Source organism: Empidonax traillii, unplaced genomic scaffold (genome assembly GCF_003031625.1).
Source record: "Empidonax traillii isolate 1590-97213 ecotype Southwest subspecies unplaced genomic scaffold, ASM303162v1 scaffold370:size553598, whole genome shotgun sequence".
NCBI lineage: Eukaryota > Metazoa > Chordata > Aves > Passeriformes > Tyrannidae > Empidonax > Empidonax traillii.
In genome coordinates this window covers 532,561-553,629 of record NW_020955563.1, presented here as the reverse complement: position 1 = coordinate 553,629, position 21,069 = coordinate 532,561, and the positions used below count along the sequence as shown (strand labels likewise).

Sequence of the window (21,069 nt, the reverse complement as noted above, 5' to 3'; positions counted from 1 at the left end):
TGTTTAAAAAAATTCACTAAAATAATAGTAACCTAGGAAAAAAAATGGCTGCGACAAAGTATTCCTAAACACAAAGTGCACTGTCAGTTAAGAATTCTATTTTACCTTCAGATTCTGTGGACAACCAATGTTTCAAAAGCCCAAAATAGCAAGTTTAGCATATAAATCAAGGCCAAAGGGAACCCATAACCATCTAACCCAACCTTCATCACCACCTGTACTTCTTCCTTAGTATTTCATTAAAATCTCTCTCAGTTGTATAATTTGCAGAAATTTTAAGCTTTGATGTCAACCTGTATTTATCAATACTTTTCTTAAATGCTCTTTGGCCTTTGAGTACTCAAAACTGCTCCAATTGTCCTAAAGGTCGTTAAAGTTTCAATGAAAAACTGAATTCCAACATTAAGGCATGTGCTTGAGGATGGCACTACTCAAAAGAGCAGATATGACATAGAGTTTGTGTTTCTTGAGATATTGCAATGCCAAATGTGAATTGAGAACCAAGGGCTCTACATAATAAACCTACTGCTAACAAGCATTCCAAGGTAACACCAATAATTCTTTCACAGAAATATTTTCTAGGACCCAACTGCACAAGCACTGATAGTACTTTCAAGGACCTATCCAACTACAGATAAAAATAATACAGTCAAACTCAACTGCTCTGTGCACTGCATTCCATTACTGGACAAGCTGCTTTAAATGCCTTTGTGCCGGGACTCAATTAGATTACAAACTGAACACCCCCTCAGCTGTCCACCCAAATCCTGCCTTAGTCACCGTTACCACTCCAGTAGTGTTAAAGCCAGTTAGCCCTGGCTACTCCTGCTGCACTCGGGATGTGCGTTTGTGATGATTCCTTTGGCAGTACAGACATCCCAAGGGATCTCCATCCCCCCCTCTGCAGATCATTTCCTTGCTGCGCTTCAGAAGCTGCAGTTTCTGCTCTGAACCACCGTTTGCTTCGGAAAACTACACTCCACAGGTCAGTGCTCAGCTGACAGCTGTGCTAGCACACTTTAAGGTGACAGTGAAACCAGGACTGGTGCAAAGCACCATGGAAAAGGGTAGCCAGAACGCTCCCACCCCCTTCCCCAACTCCAGTTACCAATTTTCAGCCTCTCTTGCCAACATTAGCACTAACGAATGATGCCCACATAAAAGAACTGACTCAGGCAACACCCATCCTACCACACTTTCTCCAGAAAAGAAACATTCTGTGACCATGGAGATCACAGAATCATTAAGGTTAGAAAACACCTCTTAGGTCATCAAACACCATCACATAGCACCATGGTTTACCTGTAAACCCCATCACCAAATGCCATATCCACCCGCCTTTTAAACACTTCAGAGGTGGAGATTCCACCGCTTCCCCGGGCAGCCTATTCCAACCCAAGTATGACTAAGGGAAGGCAGTACAAGGGTGAGAGGAAGTATCAAGACCACTTGCTTTGCAGCATCCCACACTTTAGTGAAGCAACAGTGAAAATAACCTGAGGGTGAACCACCACAACAGTCTAAACTAGTTTAAACTGTGCTTTTCTAGTACATAATCTCAAGCTTCTCTGCCACCTTAGTGACCTGAATCAGTCTAATACTGTCCATTAGCTGAGAGCAGGATGGATAACTTCTGGAAGAGCCAGCTTCAAGAAACCTGAAATGCCATGGAGTCCAAGAGCATGCCAAGCATTAATAAGGGAGGATTTGTGTCAGGGAAGCTTCTCTTCATCTTGAGTTTATATAAATCACATGAAATACCAGTAACTTTAGTTTCACAGATCTGAGCACGCTTTTAGGTGAAGAGGCAAGTAGGGGAGCTGTACTGCTTTTACAGCCTGACATATTTTAGCACAGGGCATGTTCCAGCAATTGAACTATAACTACCTAAAAATGAGTTTCAATAGATACAGGTAAGAGACCAAGAAGCACTTCAGAATTGTCTGTATCACCATCTCTCCAACAGCCTGCTCTTACTACAGATGTATAAGCACTGATAAATGCCAACCTTTAAATTAGGTTCTGGTGAATACAAAGCTGGTGGCCAGCTCACATACAGCAACCTCCTTGCAGATCAGTCTCTAGTTGATGTCTGATATTTTCACAGCTAAAGGCTCTGCGTCCTCTCACTACTCTGCAGTGCAGATCACGTTCACTTTTGAGCACCTGAGGCCAGATCCCAGCCTTCAGGCAGTCACTGCTGAACTACACTTGGCAACTTACAGAACTACAGCTTTGAGCAGCCCTGTCCTCTCCTCTGACAGAGACAGCCATCCACAGAAGCAGCCACATACAGGCTTTTTAGAGTGCAGTCAGTTATACAGCTGAAGGAGTACAACAGTCTGCTGGCCTTGAAAGCGCCTGTGTTGTTCCCCAGCTCTTCAAGGCTCCATTCTTGGTGCTGGCTCTGGCGCTCAGCTCACAGTACAAAATGCTAGTTCAACTTGCACACCCAGTGTTCCAGGTAATAAACTGAGCTGGCCCTTGGTACAGCTGGACAGGTGCCAAAGCTGGTGCATGGAAGGGAACAGAACAACTTCTTTAAGCACCTGGGAACCAGCAGGATATTGAGCAACTGTACGTTCCATAACGGCATTCATCGCTTAGCCAAACAGTTTGGATCAAAACATGGATTTCAATTTAAAGCTCTGGTAGCCAGGAGGGCAATAAGCTCTTAGAACACTTGGCACAAGCCAGAGATCATGGGAGGAAAAATTTAGAGTGCTCAGAAGGAAGATGTTCCTGCTACATACTAAGAAAATACTATATATTCACGTAGTCAAGTCCCCAGAGACTATAACTTACAAATGCATTGCTCATTCAAGGGCTCACAAAGGCCTCCTCAACGAAAAGTGAAATGCTGATGGTTTGATTTCAAGGTTTTGTTTGCTCCTTTTTAGTTTGAATCTGTTCTAGTAAACCATACAATAAATAAATTCAGATATGAAATAAAGTTTAGAAAACTGCCATAATTTGTTCAGCTGCCAAAGGTAGTAGAAGACTTACTTGAACAAAACCAACATTCATTAACAAAAGATGTCATCACACAGAAATTCCAGTAACTAAGCTTTTATACCATACCAACTATTATACCTGTGAAATGAAAAGCAAACAAGGACTGGAAAACTCAGCATTTTAGCTAAGAGCTAATGAAAGACTGAATTGGTCAGATGACACCAAAAACAGAGGAGAAGAAAGTCACCTGATACATGCCAGCATGTGGCTTTAACGCACATTTTAGTGTATTCTGGACAAGAACTGTTAATGCCATGCACCTGCAAAACTAATTACTATGTACATGCGGGTTTGGGGTTTTTTTTTGCTTTAAAACTTTTTCAAATAACCTCAGAGAACTGCAACAGTCAGAAGAGGGAAAGGTGACAAGCATTACCAGAGCAGAGTTTTCACAACTGGCAAAAAACTCTTATACAGAATAGCTAGTACCACCTGAGCAGTAACGGTGAAACTATTACTAAATATTTCTTGTGCAAATGATTAGCATAAGTTTTTACGTTATCAAAAGAACCCCAGAAGGCAGTACCAGCTGGGAATCAAGTAGTACCAGTCAAAGCCATATGTGAAATTTCACCATGCTGTTCACAGGGAAGACAAAACCTGATAACAAAGCATTTCAGGGGTCTCTAACACAGCTCTGTATCTATGAACTAGGAAAGGCAGCATGGCAGTAAGAGCCTGATCTCAGAGTCACCCTGCACACAGAACTGTGTTCAGCTGATAACCAGGATGTGTTGGACATGGGGAGGGTCACAGAAACCAAACCTGGGCATCTGGGCAGAGCAACCGCAATGGAACATCTCTGTGATATGCTTCAAAATCTACTAACACATAGAATCACAGAATCCATCAGGTCCGAAAAGACCTCCGAGATCATCGAGTCCAAGCTATGACCCAACACCACTATATCAACTTGACCATGGCACTGGTGCCACATCCAGTCTTTCCTTGAACACTTTCAGAGACAGTGACTCCAACACCTCTCTGGGCAGCCCATTCTAGTGTCAAATCACCCTTTCTGCGAAGAAATTCCTCCTAATATCCTACCTAAACCTCCCTCAGCCTCAGCACAGCTTAAAACTGTCGTTTTCCCCTGTCGCTTGTTGCCTGGGAGAAGAGACCGATCCCCACCTCTCTATAACTTCCACTCAGGCAGCCGTAGAGAATGGTAAGGCTCTCCCTGAGCCTCCTTTGCTCCAGGCTGAACACCCCCAGCTCCCTCAGCCGCTCCCCATAGGACGTTCTCCAGACCCTTCCCCAGCCCCAACGCCCTTCTCCCTGCGGTCTGGGCCTCCTGGTTAAAAGATCCCAAACACGACCCAGCCCACCCAAAAGCGAGCAGAGGCACGTCACGGGTGGGACCAGCGGGCAGGGGCCACCCCGCGGCTCCCACACTGCCCGGGGCCAGGGGCGTTAAAGTAGCCCCGGCCGCCCGAGGGCGCTTCCCACAGGGAATCCTGCCCCCCCCAGCGCAGCCGGGCCGGCCCGGCCGGAGGCGGCGCCCAGGGGTGACCCCGGCCCGTCGCGGCGCTGACCTTGGCGGAGGTCGGGGTCCTGCAACACGTCGTGGGCGCGGTAATCCTCCACGCCGTGCAGCCGCAGGATCTGCACCACGGCGTTGCTGAACCCGCACAGCGGCTGCGCCGGGCTGCCCTTCATGAACACCACCACTGGGTGCTCCCGCACCAGCCGCTCCACCGCCTCCCGCGACCCTGACCCCGAGCCGCCGCCGCCACCCTGGGCCCCGCCGCCCTCCCCGGCCGCCTGGCTGAGAGGGCGCCCGGCCCGGCCCCGCAGAGCGGCGGCGGCCCCGAGCCGCCAGCCCACTCGCACCGCCGCACTCATCGCCGCTCCGCCCGCACCGCCCGCACCGCGGCGGGACACCGACCGGCCTCCGCCGAGCACCTCTTCGGATTGGCCTAAGGAGCCGCCAATCAGCGCCGACAGCCAATAGCGTGAGGACACAGCGAAACTCTGCCCGCCCCATAGCCCCGCGGCGGCTTCGCCCTCCTAGCGGAGGGGCCCGAGCTGCTGCGACCGCACTGGGGGAGAGAGCTGTCAATCTAGTGCGGGTCTGTTGATCCCGCCCTTTCAGCGGACACGATTGGTCAGCTGCTCCGGGGGCGGGGCTTTTATGGGGAAATCCGGGAGGAGCGCGTGATCGGCGTGAGGTTGTTTCCGTTTCCGGGTGGCGTTGCCCTTTGTGGTGTCGGGGATGGAGGGGCCGCTGGGCCCTCCATGCGGAGGGTGTGCATCCCTTCTCTCCGCCGGGGCACAGAGGGGCCGCCCTTCCCTTCTCAGGCCTTCCGTGCCCTGCGCGGGGGACGGGGAGGCCTTGTCGGGCGCGCCGGGGTCCTGCGGGGGTCCCTGCTCTGGGTTTGGGGCCTGTCTTGCCGGCCCTTTGTCGGTGCAGGGCGTGGTAGAGCTCCCTGGGGTCGGGGGTGCATTGGACCCTGTGCGAGGCTGCAGCGGTGCGAACTTTCAGCTGGCCCCTGCTGTCCCCTCGGGCAGCGGAGGCTTTAAGTGGGCAGCTGGCACAGTGCTGGCTGGCCCTGCCTCCCTGCTGGCTTTGGCCGTGCCCAGGGGCCGATCGGACCGCGTTCAGTTGCCCCGTTTTGGTTGATTTGTTTTTTTTTTTTTTGGATGGGGTGAAGCGGGCGATTTGTTATCCCTGAGGAAGAAGCCGTTCGTTGCACGCTCGGCTTTAGTGCGGGTAGAGGAGACCCGAGCAGCTTTGCACAGCCCGGTGTGTCCCCGGGGTAGCTGGCAAGGAGTGGCAGCAGGATGGAGAGGTGGGAGCGAGGTTGGGCTGGGTGGCTGCTCGTGCGAGAGGGTAGTTTAGTCGGTGCTGGAACGCGGGCAGAACTGCCCAGCATTAGTCAGGGAAGTGCTGGATTTGGAGCGTGTCCTGAAGACGGTGTGTGCGGCCAGCTGTGCCTGAGCTCCTGGGTAGATCCCGTATTCTTTCCAAGAACCTGGTGCAGAGCATGGAGGTCTCCTAAAGCAACAGGGCCCATCCTGTAAGTAGAAGAAAAATGCTGAAAAGTTTTCCTCTGTACTGAAATACGATCTCTCACAAATAACAAGCCAAAGTGTATTTCTGAGTATTAATTTCCATTGCAGCTGTAAAATCCAGACTTTTGGTCCGGCCGTTTGTCTTTACATGCATTTGTAAGGAATATCACTTTTTCCATCCAGTTCTGCTCCTGTGAGAGCTTTACAAACAAGATCAGCTTGTCTTCAGCATTCAGAAGACTGCTTGCATAGCTTTGTTTCTTGTGGCATCGAGATGATGTTTGAGTGACAACTTTGTTTTAATTTTTTATGAAATCACCCTCAGGCATCACTTCTGTTGCCTTTTATTTAAATTTAATTAGAACAGATTCCAAAGGGAATTGTTCCAAACTTGCACTTTGTCATCCTGTGTGAATAGCTTCTGAATAATGAAAGTGTTGCTGCAGTATTTGAAAGTAGATGTATTTATGAAGAAATACTTTATGCAATTAATCTGAAGGCCGAGTTCATGTGCTGTGTAGCTGATGAACATTGTGCATTTTGTATGTCAGTTCATTTTTGATTTCAGCAGAACATCACAAGCCAGGCTCAGTCACGTTGATAAAGACACAGAGAAGTGTTTGCTTTCTGTGGTTAATGCGTTGTGATTAACATGGTGGAGGTTGTGCAATATGGGGAAAGATGTGTCCACTTTGTGCTAGATGAAACTGCAGTAACTTATGAGGAGCATAAGTGTGCTTTTCTATTTGTTGAACTATTTCAGTATACAGAGACATAACAAGTGTTGTGTAACAGCCCAAGTGGTCTGTTTTGTCATTCTAATCAAAGACTCCTGCCAGTTTTAGATGCTGGGGAGTCAGAGTGGAATAAAATCAAAATTGATTAAAAAGAAAAATATCCTTCTATTCTTAAAGACAGCTAAATGCTTTCTTTCAACAAAATATTCAACTATGAACAGGTCTCTAGTATTTGCCTCTGAATTTTGTCCCAGCTATTTCTACAAGGGGATGGTTCATTAGAAGTAAGTGGCACAAGGGCATCAGACTCGAGTGTAACATAACCTTGTGAGGTTTTCATCTTTCCAGTACAACATGACCAACCACAGTTGTAGTTTAATCCTCTGTAGTCGAAGAGGTGCCCTTGGTTGTTGGTACCCTGGGCGCACCAGGCTTGCAGAGAGAGCACCTGTGTGAGGAAGCCGAGGCATTGCCTGTCAGAGGAGCAACAGCACCATGCGCAATATTCCTCCAACAGCTGCCATTCTGTTGCCACGGAGATAATGACTTATCCCATGTCATTATTGATCTACCAACAGGAAGAGCAATTCTGCAGTCTGATGTTGTTTGGCAAAGAAAGTAATGTCTGCTGAACACTGAAGAACTGCTATAAGTGTTAGAAAGCTGCTTAGAAGTCTGTGCTAAATAGAGGTACCTGAATTTGTAGTTACTCACTGTAGTTTTGTGAGATTGGCCTGTGAGCTAATGTTAAGCTTAACAGAATGGTTTTTAATAAAATATTTAGTATGGTCAAATGCTTTTGGATTATGCAATATGCAGCAGTCTTAGTGGATAAACAGTTTTCCCTGATGATAAGACTTAAAACAATTAGACTCTGTACACTCTAGACACAGAGATAATTATGTCACCAGGTCCTGTCTTCTATCAGTCTAAGTGAAACTTCTTGTATTTTCCAGATAATGATTTAAATCATCTGTTCAGAAGAAATATTAATGGGACTCCCATAAGACTCCTGACAGTTTGATGTTCCTGCTAGAAGACCTATTACCTCATTTTGAAAACACTAATAAAAGCACCAGTATTCAAGCTACAGGGCTTAAATGTTCACTATTAGTCCTAAGTTAATGTACTTTTAGGCATTCTGCTGCTGAACAGAATTATTAGTTATAAATTGATGGATTGATGTTCTTTCACAGTGTACAAGGAGGTGGACATTGAAAAATAATACTGTCAGCAGAAAGGTTTTTATTTTTGTTTTTAAGAAGAGGAGAGCTAAGTAAGCTGGTAAGAAAGAAAAGTCTCATTTCAGTTTATCAGAACAGGACACCTCTTCATGTTCAAGCCTGATATCTGTGTGTCACGCTGACTTGTGATAGTGACTGGAAATGAAGTCCCTTATTGTGCCCTAACAATTGAGCTCTACTTAAGCAGGGTTTTTTTGTTCCTTGAAGTTTTTTAGTAGGATGGGTTGAGATCCAGCTGTTCTGCTGGTAAATAATTTCAGCATACCATAAAGGTAACATCTGGCAGCACCAACATATCCTCCATTTTGAGAGCATTATGAATGCTTAAAATGCACGCATAATTCTGGGCTGCCTAAATTGTCAACACTGAAGACAGATCTCTGAAAAGTTCTTGGTGATTTTGAAGATGAACTAGTTTGAAAAAGTTGTGCAACAAGCAGCAGAAATGTAGAAGTGTTGTGGGGGTTTTCCTAGTGTAGAAAATCAGGTCCTTTGGGAAATTACCATAGCTGTATGTAACTTCCCTTTTGAATCTAACTTGGAGATCTATAAGCAAGTTTTTTTCTGAACTGGGTAGGTAATTATAATTACATAATATCCATGGATTTATAGCGTATTCCCAAGACAGTGTCTGTGATAGCTTTAAAATACAACAGTCCATTTCATAAAGGACAGAGGTGAAGAATAGGTACAAAATTACCTGTATCAGTTTTACTGATGGGGGATAAACATGACCTAAGGCAGTTCTGTGACATAAATCATGTAAGGATGGTTTTGGTAGAGAGGGGTAAAGGAAAAATTTCTGAGCCTCACACTCAACAAGTAAAATGCAAGATCATGTTCAGGCTTGAAGGTGGACCTTTAAAAGAGGAACTCATTAGACTTCAAGTTTGCTTCTTAATGACATTGACCTCACTTTGTTCCTCTTTTCACTCTGCTTTGTGAGTTGTGACACTGTCCTGAAGCAAGGACATGTAGTATGACCTCTGTAATAGAGGAGCAGAGTTATTCTTTGGGATAAGAAAGCTGCTTGCAGCTGTTCTGCCTGATCAAAATCTGTTAGATCCTTGTTCCTTAGTTGCAGATGGTAGTGGTGCTTGAGTCTTTCAATATTACAGAGGAAATATAATTTTATATACATCTATTTACGTGCAGAACTGAGAAATACTACCTCTAATGAGAAGGCCTCTTGCCTCTTTTAACCCAGGAAAAAATGCAAAAATCTTTCACAAGTTTGAGAAAAAGACTGGACAAACTCAAGAGAGAAAACCTGATCTGCTAAATATTAAAGATACCATTATGGTATCAAGTCCTGAGCCATAGAAGGCTGGGATTGTAACTATATGCATGCCCTCTTCTTTGCTTCCTGTGCACTCGCTTTTATCCAGTGTGGCAGGAAGTGTCTTGGGCTCTGAGTTTCCAAATGGTATATGGTAATTTGTACAAATTGTAGTTTACTTAAATTGCTAAACATGTCTCTGGCCTTTCGTAAGGGTTGGAAAACCCCTGGGCAGTCTCTGCTTGTAAGAAAGGTTCTTGTGCCCCAGTTAAGGTCTGTCGGCACACTGTGTATACCTGCAGTGACGAGGATGCTTTCCTTGGCTTGGCTTGTTTTGAGAAAGTGGGATGCAGTGGGACAAGAGCAGCTCCTATTATCGTGTCTGTCGTGACCACGAGGGGGCCCTGGCAGTTCTGGTCAGGCGACAAGTGTGCTAGAAGGGCAGGGTCAGGGCTGAGTGCTTGTTGTCTCAGTTACATCTGTTCAGCACTTCTGAATTCCATACCTCTTCTATATAATTTTTGATACAGTATTTTGATATGTAATTTTGAGAAATACATCTCATATTACAAAAACTTTCCTCAACTTTAATAAATATCACTGACCATTTCATCTCTCCATGTTTCAACAGCATGAGCTATTTCTCCAGTCAAAATTCAAGAGTTTTGCACACATCGCTATTCATAAAATAGATGGAATTGTTATGGAGAAGCTTAATAAAATTTTTTGTTATGTTTTACTGGTTTTAAACTTGGTAATACAATATTTCAATAAAGATTTTATTTCTCTCACCCCACATCCTTTAGTCTTTCGTTTTTTTTCTAGGAATATGTGTATACATTTTAACATTTTTAAGCTCTTCTAATGTTCCTTTGGAAAGGCACTGTAGTCTAACCAATGGTGTGACCAGAAATCACGAGTTGCTGTTGCTTAATCTTTATTTGACAAATCTGAAAGTCATTCTGGGAGCCTGAAAACTTTTTGTTGAAACTTTAGTTGCTAGTGTTATCAATGCAATTTAATATAAATAGGCTCTCATTATTGTAAAAATATTGAGTAATTCTTAGCTATATATTGAATGTTTGTGGAAGTGCAGAGGTGTTATTTTAAAGCAGGGATGAAGAAAAGTGAATAGCTAAAGTAAAATTAGTCATTGCAACCAATAATACTTGTAAAAAGATGTTGCTAGTCTCTTGTGTGTAAAGTGTTGTGCAGAATAAAATGACTCTCATCTGGCTTGCATCTTGTTATGTAGAAAGAAGGAATGAAGCTTCCTGGTTTTTATGCCCATTGCAGTTGTTTTGTCTAAAATTTCCCACAGGAGCTGCACAATGGTTTATCCTCTGCTAAAGAGAACTTGAATTTGGATGAGGCAGATGTAAAGTGTGTTGCCTCTGAGAAAATAGCTGCGGTGTGGACCTTGAGGGCTTGAAAGTTTATTGAGAACTGATCTTTGACAGGAAATGTGCATGGAAATCTGTCTGGCTGCGGTATGAGCTTCTGCAAAATTATTTGTATATGTATGAACTAAATTGTGGTAAAAGTATCTCAGTTGTTTGTGTTGTTGGGGGGTTTTGTTTGGTTTTTTACCCCCCGTTGTATGCAATACTATACTTTTTTTTGATTTTGCGTGGGCTGAGCTAAGAGTCTTTCCAGTAACAAAAGTTGGGGGGGGGGGATGTGCAAAGGTATGTGAGTCTGGGACTCAGGTAGAAGGGAACTGTACTTTTCATCTGATGTAGACAGCTACAGTGGTTGATCCTACAGATGAATGGGGCAGTCTTTCCAAGTGTATTCCAACCGCTGTCCCTTCAGAGCAGGGAGCTTTTCAGACCAGATGTGTAAGTATCTAGGGAATACTTGAGAATGGACAGGAGAGACAGTCGAGCTGACAAGGAGCATTGGTAAGACTGTAGCAGCTAAGTCTGATGGCATGACAGCAGAAACCATTGGAGGCAAAATTGGGAATAGAAGAGTTTGAGGTAAAAAATAAATTAAAGAAAATCTGTACCATGAAGAAAATGGATGGGGTAGGACTGAAAGAACTAAGGTTTAGTGACACATTCAAAACAGACTTTTCAAAGAGCATAGAAATGAGTCCTCAAAGCTTTTAGGGAAGAATCTAGTGGCAGTGTGTCTTGGCCTTCTGTGCCACTGGTTACCTTAGTGACCACAGAAGAAGAGCAACCAGCTTGTGATCTTACACCCACTCCCAGCACAAGTTACCAGAGTCACATTCTGATCCAAGGTGGTTTGTGCAAGGATCAATGGGAATTTGAGTTGTGAAGTTTTTTGTTAATCAACTTCTAAGGAAACAAGCACAGATGCAAGTTGTTAAATGTTTTTAGAGTTGCGACATAGGACGCTCTTGAAATGTTAGTTTTAGGCTGAACAACTTTCAAAATTGCACATCAAAACAAAGTTTTCATTGTGACATGATATCTTTTTTCCCCAGAAGCCCTATGTGTTCAGTGCATAGGCATCAATTCTCTTGGTGTGCCCTGACATTCAAACAAACAAAGCTGCTTGCAGGAGAACAGCATCAGACCTCTGATATGCATTCCTTGCATCAATTTTATTTTAATCTCTACTAAGGAAGGAAACATGGAAAATTAGAGTACAGTCCTCAACAGTGCTCACTGCTGGTGTTTGAGTGTTTGTCTTGATGCAGTTTGAAGGCTGACTAGGAAAAGTTCTTGGTTCTTGCAGCTGTAATTAGAATCAATGAAACAAAGGGTATGTGACAATGGAAGATAAAAAATACTGCAAAAATCACTGTGAAAAGTTAGGTGTCAAACTGAGTATCTGAAATGAACGGCTGCTTTGAACTTGCTGCCTGCTGACCACAGATCCTGATGTCACAGCTGTAAATCATGAGCTTCCCCCATATATTAAGGTCTCTGAAAAAGTGTCCATGAGAACAGCAGGAATATGTTTGATCACTTGGTTTTCAGGGGAGTTTTTATATGATGTGAAGAAAATTAGACTCAAAGATCTAGCAAAAACTTAAAATGGGAGAGAAGGAGTGGGTGTGTTGGCATACTTGCATTTGTAATGTGTGGACTCTGATCAAGAACAGAGTCAAAGTATCACTTGTGGGAGGTAAGAATACGATTTCCTAAAGGAGAACCCAGAAACTTGAAATTTTAGATTGCTGCACTTAAAAAAAGAACCTGGTACAACTAGAAATAACAATATAAAAATAAGGAAAGTTGAGGGGGGGTTGGTGTTATAAAATGTTTTTACTTTCCTTTTTTGAAGTATGAAAACCTGTGTCTCTTGAAAATCTGACTGTTCTAAGAACATGTGAACTGAGAGCGCACTACAAAATGGCCCATATAAATGCAGTGATTTTCCTTATTCTGACTGTGCACAGACTGTGGTTTTGTTGCTCATAACTGCATCACAGAAACATACAGTTTTGTTTGGTGTGGTTTACTAATTATGGACTTTTGGAGGGCAAGCAGTTCTTTCACAGAATAGGCAACTTCGCCACAAATACATGCATATGCACCTTTCCTAAATTTTCATTAAAATAATTGCAAGCTTTCTAATGTTTCCTGTTAATTTCTTGCAACGTGATGATTGAAGTTTTAATCCTGCAGTACTCTAAGCTCTTCCTTGGAAGTTCATAGTAGCATTCCTCCTTTGCTGATACCCATGGCAGCTGAGATTGGTCCCCAGCCTCCTTGGTCATAGCTAACAACTTGCAAGATAAAAACTTAGCCCTGAAAGTTGTGTGTCATTTAATTGTAGCAGTTGCTGGGATTGTATAAAGGCCTGCTTTATTACCAGCTTGACTTCGTTTAAAACAAACAAACAAAAGCACTTTCACACTGGGGAAAAAAGCTCTGAGTTTCAGAACAATCACTTTCCCTGTGACAGTGATGCTCAGATCACTCTGAATCATCCTTGGACTCCCTTTCATATCAGTAACCCTTTTGCTCTTTGTTTAGATACTAGTTTTCAATCAATGCTAGTCCTGGGAGACACGAAGAGGCAAAGGTGCACCCTTGCTGCTGCTTTCTGTCACTGTACTTTAGTCTGAGATGCTTTATCCGAGTAAGTTGATCTGTGCTCTGTTACAGTTTCATGCTTGACTGCTGTGGGGAATGATTTAAGGTCTGTGTTCCATGGAAGGAGGAAAGTAAAACTAAAGACTTTTCCTAGACCCAGTCTTTTAAACACTGGCATACAAGAGTTGTTTGGTGTAGCATGTGTTTCCCATCGCTTAAAAGACTAAATGCAAACAAATTGTTTCACAAAGGTGGCATGCCTAGGAGCAGGGAGACTAGTTGAGGTGAAGGTGTAGCTCCAGACTACTGAGTCTCAGGGAAATCAGAATAGCAAAACTGCGTTTGTGGTGGGAAGGGAAGCAAGGAATAATTTTAATAGTAAAAAGTTTATGGAATGTTATATATCAACAGTTGTCTTTGCTATCTATCCAGAGGATTCCAGAGAGGAATTAGATAAAAAACCCAGTCCATTGGTGTTGGACACAGGTGGTTTGGCTACAAATCCTGATTTGCACTGGGCCCTGGCTTCCCCTGCACTCCTGCTGAGTGTCAGTGAGGGCACTGCCATTAGTTACAGAAGTTAGGACTGCATACTCCTAAACTTACTGTTTTCCATTTTGTTACTGCTTCCTTCACACTTTCAAAGCAGAAGTCAACATAACGCTTTCCTCAATCACACTGGTGTGACTAGATTGTTGCTGCTCCAGAACATCCAGTGTTTTTTCCTTAGGAACATTCAGACTCCCTGGGAAACTGTCTGTCTGTAGTTCAGAGATCTCTGTGTACTGCCATAATACAGTCACTAAACCTTTTTTGGTTCACAGAGTTCACAGTATAGAATAATCTTTGCATAAATTATGAGTCTTGTTCAGCTGCCGTCTTAAAAAAGATTAAAAATGCTGCTTATATGTAGGATTAGTCATAAACCTAATTAACTTTCATAGATTTATTTTTAAAAAGTGGATGGATATTGATTTTTCCCCTGGTGGAAGTAGAGTATAAACTCTATATATGCAAAACAATATCTTTTATTTCAAAATGTGAGGAGGCATTTGGACTTGTCTTTATTCTTATACCAGTTTATCAGGAATGGCAAGTCTGTGTCCTTTAATTCACTTATATTAATCAAATTCTCATGGATGAATACCATGAAGATTTATAGGTAAGAAGTGGCTTCTGATTTTAATGTACCAGATACAATTAATTTGAATTTTAGATTCGTTCTCATCACTTGTAGCAAGCTACAAGGGATTCACAAGTGGTGTGTGATTGGTAGGTGCAGTGCTCCAAACAGCATGAGCCTCAGAAATCCCACTTTTGTCTCTCATCTGGAGAGAGACATGTTGTATGAGCAAGCTTTTGTATTTCTGTTTACAAGTACAGCAACAGTGATCTTTTTTTTTCCTTCTCCTAAAGATGCTTTTGCATTCCTCCAGTTTGCAGCCCCCTATTTCCATATTAATGCATCTTCCTAACTCAAATAAGTCACTATGTACTGTAAAGACACTTGGGAAAAGAGAGCTGTGCAGAATAGTGCACTTTAAAATATGTTGTGAAGAATGTAGCTTAGATGAGGGAATATTTCTTAAAGAAACAAAATAAATTCAATACTTTGTAGTAGTGGCAAAATTGAGACAAGTTAGAAACTGTATTTCCTGCACAGCTGATAACCTTGCAGATGCCTAAATATCAGAGGACTTGCAGGAAAAAAAAAAACTGAGTGTCCCTGGTGGATGGCAGACACAGGGAGCAGACAGTGTGGACTTCATAGCCCACTTGTGGAGGAGCATCTTTGGGCAAGGAGAGTTGAGTCTGAGGTATTGTGCTCTCATCTGTGCCTCTGACTTGGTCTACGTTCAGTTGTTCTCTGGTTGACACTTTTGCTAGAAGAATATTTTTAGAAACAAAATTATTATATTGGTAATCAGATACAATGTCTATTTTTTTCTTCCATATACAAGCAGTATAAAAAAATTCCCTTCCTTTTAGTAAAGCATATTTAAAGACTTTTACTACTGTAGATGCATCAGGAACGCTGCACCAGTGTAGTTAAAGTGTTCTGTGATGTTTTTGTGCTGTTTTTTCTCTTCACTAACTGTAAAGTGATACTGCCTCCAAAGTTCCAGTCTGATTCCTTTATCAGCTTTTAACACCCTTTGTGTATGCTTTTGGGCATTGAGTGTTTCTTCTTATATTTAGGGAGAAAAGGAAAGTGTTCGGACTGCCAAAGGATGTGTAGACATGAGACTAAAAACAAGCGAGAGAGCCTGTGAGAACCTGCAAGGAAAACAGGTAGCAGAAATAATGATGATTGGGAAAGGAAGTTCACTGAATCATAGAATGTTTGGGGTTGGACTTTAAAGACCATGTAGTTCCAAATCCCCTGCTATGGGCAGTTACACATTCCACTAGACCAGGTGGCTCAAAACCTCATCCAGCCTGGCTTTGAGGGAAGGAGCATCTGCAATTTCTCTGGGCAGTCTGTTCCAGTCTCACCACCCTCATAGTGAACAATTTCTTCCTAAAATCTAATCTAAATCTTTCAGTTTGAAGCCATTCCCCCTTGTCCTGTCACTACATGCCCTTGTATAAAGTCCCTCTACAGCTTTCCTGTGGGCTCCCTTAGGTACTGGAAGGGGCTGTAAGTTCTCCCCCGACCCTTCTCTTCTCCAGGCTGAACAGACCTAACTCTCTCAGCCTGTTCCATCTCTCTACTCATTTCTGTGGCCCTAGTTGCTGCTTTGCTCTTGCTACAAAAATTGTTTGGTATCAACATGTAGGATGAATGTTAGTTATTAATGTTTTGATAGTGATGGAGAAATCCAATGTCATCAGTGGCATTTGTTCCTTTAGAGTGTGTGTTCCAAATAATATGGTGTAATCCAAGCAAGTGATGTTCACATGAAGAATCCTGATATGTCCAGTGTGTGTGATACAGTCTGTTCTGCTCACAAATAAATGGAGCAGTGCCTCAGTTGGTTAATAGTGGCTTAACTCCCTTTGAATTGAGTGAATTTATGTAGGTTTTTGTCTGCTAACCTTGCTCCCACATTCTTTTCATTGTTAGGCTTGCTTCTGTCAACTGCAGAAGCTACAGAGATTTGAGGCTTTTTTGGCAGTATCTTGTATCTAGTAGAGAACTGGAAGTAAATTTCCTCTGTTCCCAACTGCATATGCTTACTGTGATTCCAGAAGTGATATAGGGAGTAAGAAGTGCAGATTTAAATATCTTGTGTGCTGAAGGCTCCTATTCTCAGAAAAATATAAGGTGTAAGGTGCTTGGTTTACAACAGTTGATTTAATGGATGTTGTTAACCCTTAGTGCAATTACATTGTTCAAGCTGTATTTGACTGCAATCTTCTGGGATATTTGCTAACTTTCAGTTTGAGAGGGAATTCCAAATTTAAAAGCTAATAAAAAAGGGCACCAACTATCACTTTTATCTTCACATGGAAACATACTGGCACAAAAAAAAAAATCCTAAAATTAATTAATTTGTAATCTGTCTTATAGACTCTTTGCTTAGATTTCTAGTGTCCTTGGAGTGTTAAAATATCAAAGTTTGCCCATGAGTCAGAACTCGTGTGATGAGTAAATGCCTAACTATGGGACCATTTTGGGGCCAGGGGTGTGTGAAGAGAATACTGAAAAACCACATTCAGCAAGAACAAGAGTGCGTGTGTTGGCTATAATTCACCAGGGCCAAATTCCTGCACACCTTAGGAGCAGGAACCCTCAAGGAGCTTGTTGTAAGGGGGACATGAAACAAAGGCTGGAGTGGCATGGAGGTGTTGGGGTCATGCTCCGTCGAAGACCATGCAGCTGATGGAAACTGAGCCAAGGGAATGATCCAAATGGTGACCGAAAACTGAACTGTGCTTCATTAACTCAAAAATACATATTACCTTTCACAACACCACGTATGCTAATGGCTAAAGTCACTCAAACTCTACCTAAATATGATATTACATCAACTGTAACTTTACCTTTTCCCCTCCTTCAAAGAAAACTATATATTTATAGCTTAAGTGAGGAGATTCCACCTTTGTGTCCTGAGATAGTTGAGCTGATAGCAGGTCAGAACCTGCTACAGAACCTATCCTTCCCCCCACAGGGTTGCCTATTGGGTAAGACTTGAACACTTGGCTATATCAAGTGCTTCTTCAGAAAATTCAGAGAGCAAAATTGTGTTTGTGACCGTACTTTTAGAGCTATATAGTCATATCACAATTTCATGTATTTGTCACTGGCTGCATTATTCATACTTTAGGTATTCACATGTGCTTCTGCAGACAGTGTATTTATCACTGACAATCCAATATCACAGATGTGACCCTGCATGTTTGTTGCTCAATAAACTACATTGTTTTGTATCTGGCTGTGAGACTTATTGAACAGGACTGGACTTCTAGGTCAGCCTTGAGGGTTCATTGGGCACGACTAGACTGTTAGTGAATTTGAAAATCTGGTAGTTCTTATTGAAGATTATTGGAATTACAGTGCCACGTTGGCCCTGCATTTCTGTTCCGTAGTGTTGCATTGGCTGTCACTCAGAATAAGCTCAGCCTCCCCTAACGCCTCTGATACCTAAGGCCAGTTGGAATGCAAGAGGGTTTATTTTCTGCCAAATTTAACGCAACAGAAAAATTTACCTTAGTACAACAAGGTGTCAGAACTGATCCAGTAGCACAAAGTCTCACTTCCCTGGGGAGGTAGTCAGTCTGTGCCCAGGTGTGGAGCCAAATTAGACAAAAGGTAAAATCCAAAATATGCAGCAGGGAGAATGTTAAATGCCAGGTTAAGTCCATGTGGTCTCCACATGAATATAGGACAGGAGGTTAGCCTGGTTTGCCAGGGTGATCCTTGTCTTAGTGCTCCTGAAGGTAAACTGCTTTGACATCAGCATTTAGAGTTTATAATTCTTCTTTCCTCACTGACTGAGAGTTCTGTAGCAACTCCTTCGACCACCCAAAAAAGCTTTCTGTCAAGCAATGTACGACTTCTAGTAGCTATAAAACAACACAGAAAACATGCTGATAAGTCCCAATGTTGAAATCTGTCGTGCCAAAGACATGTCACTGGTATGTTGCACAGAAATGTTACTCTGCCAACAAATGCTATTCCTCCCACCCCAACTGCCATGTGACTCATTATTTGAATAACAACTTTACATTGCTGTACCTAAGCAAACATAAAGGAAAACATCCTAATATCTTGTAATACTTGTTTGTCATCAGTTATGAGCGTGAATAAATGGGTGTGTTACGCTAATAAGAGAGGGCAGCTACCCTGCAGCATTTTAAGTGGTTTTCTGATGCCCTAAAGATGTCATGCAGGTCCTCCTGTGGAGTAAACCATGCCAACACCATTGTTACTTCTGCAGTGTTTTGTTCTTTCCACCCAGTCTCTTGGGTATTCTACTCATCACAGGAAATGGCTGAAAATGCTGTACATTCACTGACAAATACTTGTGGTTTGGTTTAGAGGCTGGGCCAACTACTTCTAAAAATATGTTCCTTTTTTCCAAAGAAAGCGAGCTAGGGCTGCTGCTCTTTCCTTTTCAGAAGCCCCTCCACCCTTCCACATTCCAACCTCCCCTGTGTTGTTAGGTGTGGTTTGCGGGCAGCTTTGTATTGTTTGGGTAATGCACTGAATGCTCATTTACTTAATGCCTGCTGTTTGCCCGTGTGGGGGGTTTCTTCCTACCTCAGCATGTATAAGCTGTTTGAGGTAGTAAAATCAGAGCCATGAGAACTTCCACATAGGAAAATGCAGAAGAGGAACTTTATGCAGGTAATTTTCAGAGACAAGAATGCATTGTCCCCCACCAGCAAACTGTCTGAATACAAGGGGCTTAAAAGGTCTATGTATGCAAAGTAATTTCCAAGGGGGTGGTTTCATAAGGAATTAATTGCTGCCAGTGGTTCATACGCTCACTGTGATAACTGAGCCAGTTTTCCCAAGGCAAATTCACAGGTAAGATTTTATATTCTCTATCATCTACCTGTTCTAGAGACGTTCCCTTGGAGTCCAGCCCCTTTGGGTTGTATCCATTTGCTCACACACTATTCCAAAGGTCATTAAGAGATAACCAACTCTGAATTACTGTGAGCAAGAGCAGCTGCATAGCCATAGATTCAATTTTACACATTGCTGATATGAACTTTATTCCAGGTAAATAGTCTGTCAAAACCAAGCTAGTGAATAAATTATTTTCCACGTTAGATGAAAGGCTTGTCCACAAACACAGGGAGATTACAGCATTCAGTTGCCTTCTCAGTGACAACTTAAAAGATCATAGTCACTCCGGATTATGCCACTACAGTGTACACTGTGGCCAGCCAGAGCTTCAAGGTCAGAACCTGCTACAGAAGTACACTCCTCACCGTGACGTTCTGACAAAATTTCCTTTGACCTTTAACACTGCTGGCGAGGAATAGTGATTTCTGATGGTTTGGGAGCAATATGAATGAAGAACTATTCCAATTAAGGCTGTGCTGGGACGTGGCTGGCAGATCACCTTGCTAGCTGTGGGCAGAAGTGAGCCCACGAAGGCTCCCCCGGCTGATACACCCAGAGAGAACTGTTGATGTGTCATCCCATCCAACCTGGCACTGGAGGGTCGAGAGCTGTCATCCCCTGCCTCTCGCAGTATCGGGGAGCTCACCCTTTCTTCATTTCTGCAATACATGTCTCGAGGCTCCTGAGCACAGTACTGTTATTTGTAATCAGAGATTTTTATCGCAAATAGCCCGTTTTTCTGCTCGTTAGGCAGACGCACCGCCCAAGTTCCCAGCAGCAGAGGGCAGCAATATAAACCCTGCCAAACAGGACGTTTTCATGCTTTATGAAATACAAACCTCTTCACATGCTCATTCAGTTTGTTTACATTATATTTTTGTTCAAATATGAAGAAGCTGTTCATTCTTTCCTCCTTCTCTCCCTGTGGCTCCGTGCATAGGCTCTCATATGATTATAACTTCTTGATGCCGCAGATGGAGCACAAGATGTTGATGACTCCCTGGCTTCTCTCCCTGGGCTACAGAACCGACGCTGTGGCTGGCAACGCACCACAACTGCTGCTCCTTTTGTTTCTAGCTGATTTTCCCATAATTACCTGAACACACGCTGTAGACTTTGTGCCTCAACCAGTACTACAGTGGAAACGGGCTTTGTTTCCTAAGTTTTCGTCGGTTTTTGTCTTTGTTTTTGTTTTCTCAAAATGTCACTTCGTGCATCCAAATGAATTCCCGGTCGCACTACTTTGTGATGAGCTGGGGTCGTTTCGCGCACGTGTAGCTGCTGCTATACGAGGCATTCAAAGGCATCATCAAGAGCCTTGCCCACGTGCTGGCGCGGATCGCCCGGGGCTTGTCGCCCGCGGTGGTCGGTGACTCTCGCAGCTCCAAGCCCCGCAGAACGCGACACTGTGAGAAACTCAGCTGTTCCTCTTCTGGTGCATTCTACTCTTGCTAAAAATAGCAGAATGCGGGTGCTCACCTGGCGCCCGTGGCCGCGGCCGCCGCGCGTGGGGACAGCCCGTCCGCGGCGCTCAGCCCCGGGCAGGGCCGGCCCCGCTCCGCGGTCCTTCGCCGAGGGCTCGGCTGCCGGCGGGGCGGGCCGGCTGCCTTACATAACACCGCCCGCCGGGCCGGGCCGCGCCGGCGAGGGCGGGCCCTCCGCGCCGCCCCGCGCAGCCCCCGGAGCCGCGGGGCCGGTGCCGGGCGGCCCCGCCGAGCCTGAGCGAGCGCCCGAGCGTCCG

At 43.8% G+C, this 21,069-nt stretch overlaps 1 protein-coding gene, 1 long non-coding RNA gene and 1 other non-coding gene across 3 annotated transcripts; 2 read left to right on the top strand and 1 right to left on the bottom strand.

Annotated features, from left to right (window-relative positions):
• Nucleotides 1-4,428: 4,428 nt before the first annotated feature.
• On the bottom strand, nt 4,429-4,860 carry GLRX5 (glutaredoxin 5). Its single transcript, XM_027892808.1, has one exon. The coding sequence runs from the start codon at nt 4,858-4,860 to the stop codon at nt 4,429-4,431; it is 432 nt and encodes a 143-aa protein (XP_027748609.1).
• A 932-nt stretch (nt 4,861-5,792) lies between these two features.
• LOC114061900 lies at nt 5,793-7,853 on the top strand. The gene is made up of 2 exons (XR_003572249.1): nt 5,793-6,035; nt 7,724-7,853. It is a non-coding gene; the product is annotated as an uncharacterized LOC114061900 (long non-coding RNA).
• Nucleotides 7,148-7,421, top strand: LOC114061907. Its single transcript, XR_003572251.1, has one exon.
• Nucleotides 7,854-21,069: the final 13,216 nt, after the last annotated feature.

Coding starts and splice junctions, on each gene's coding strand:
- GLRX5 (XM_027892808.1), bottom strand. CDS start 4,860: ATGAGTGCGGCGGTGCGAGTGGGCTGGCGGCTCGGGGCCGCCGCCGCT.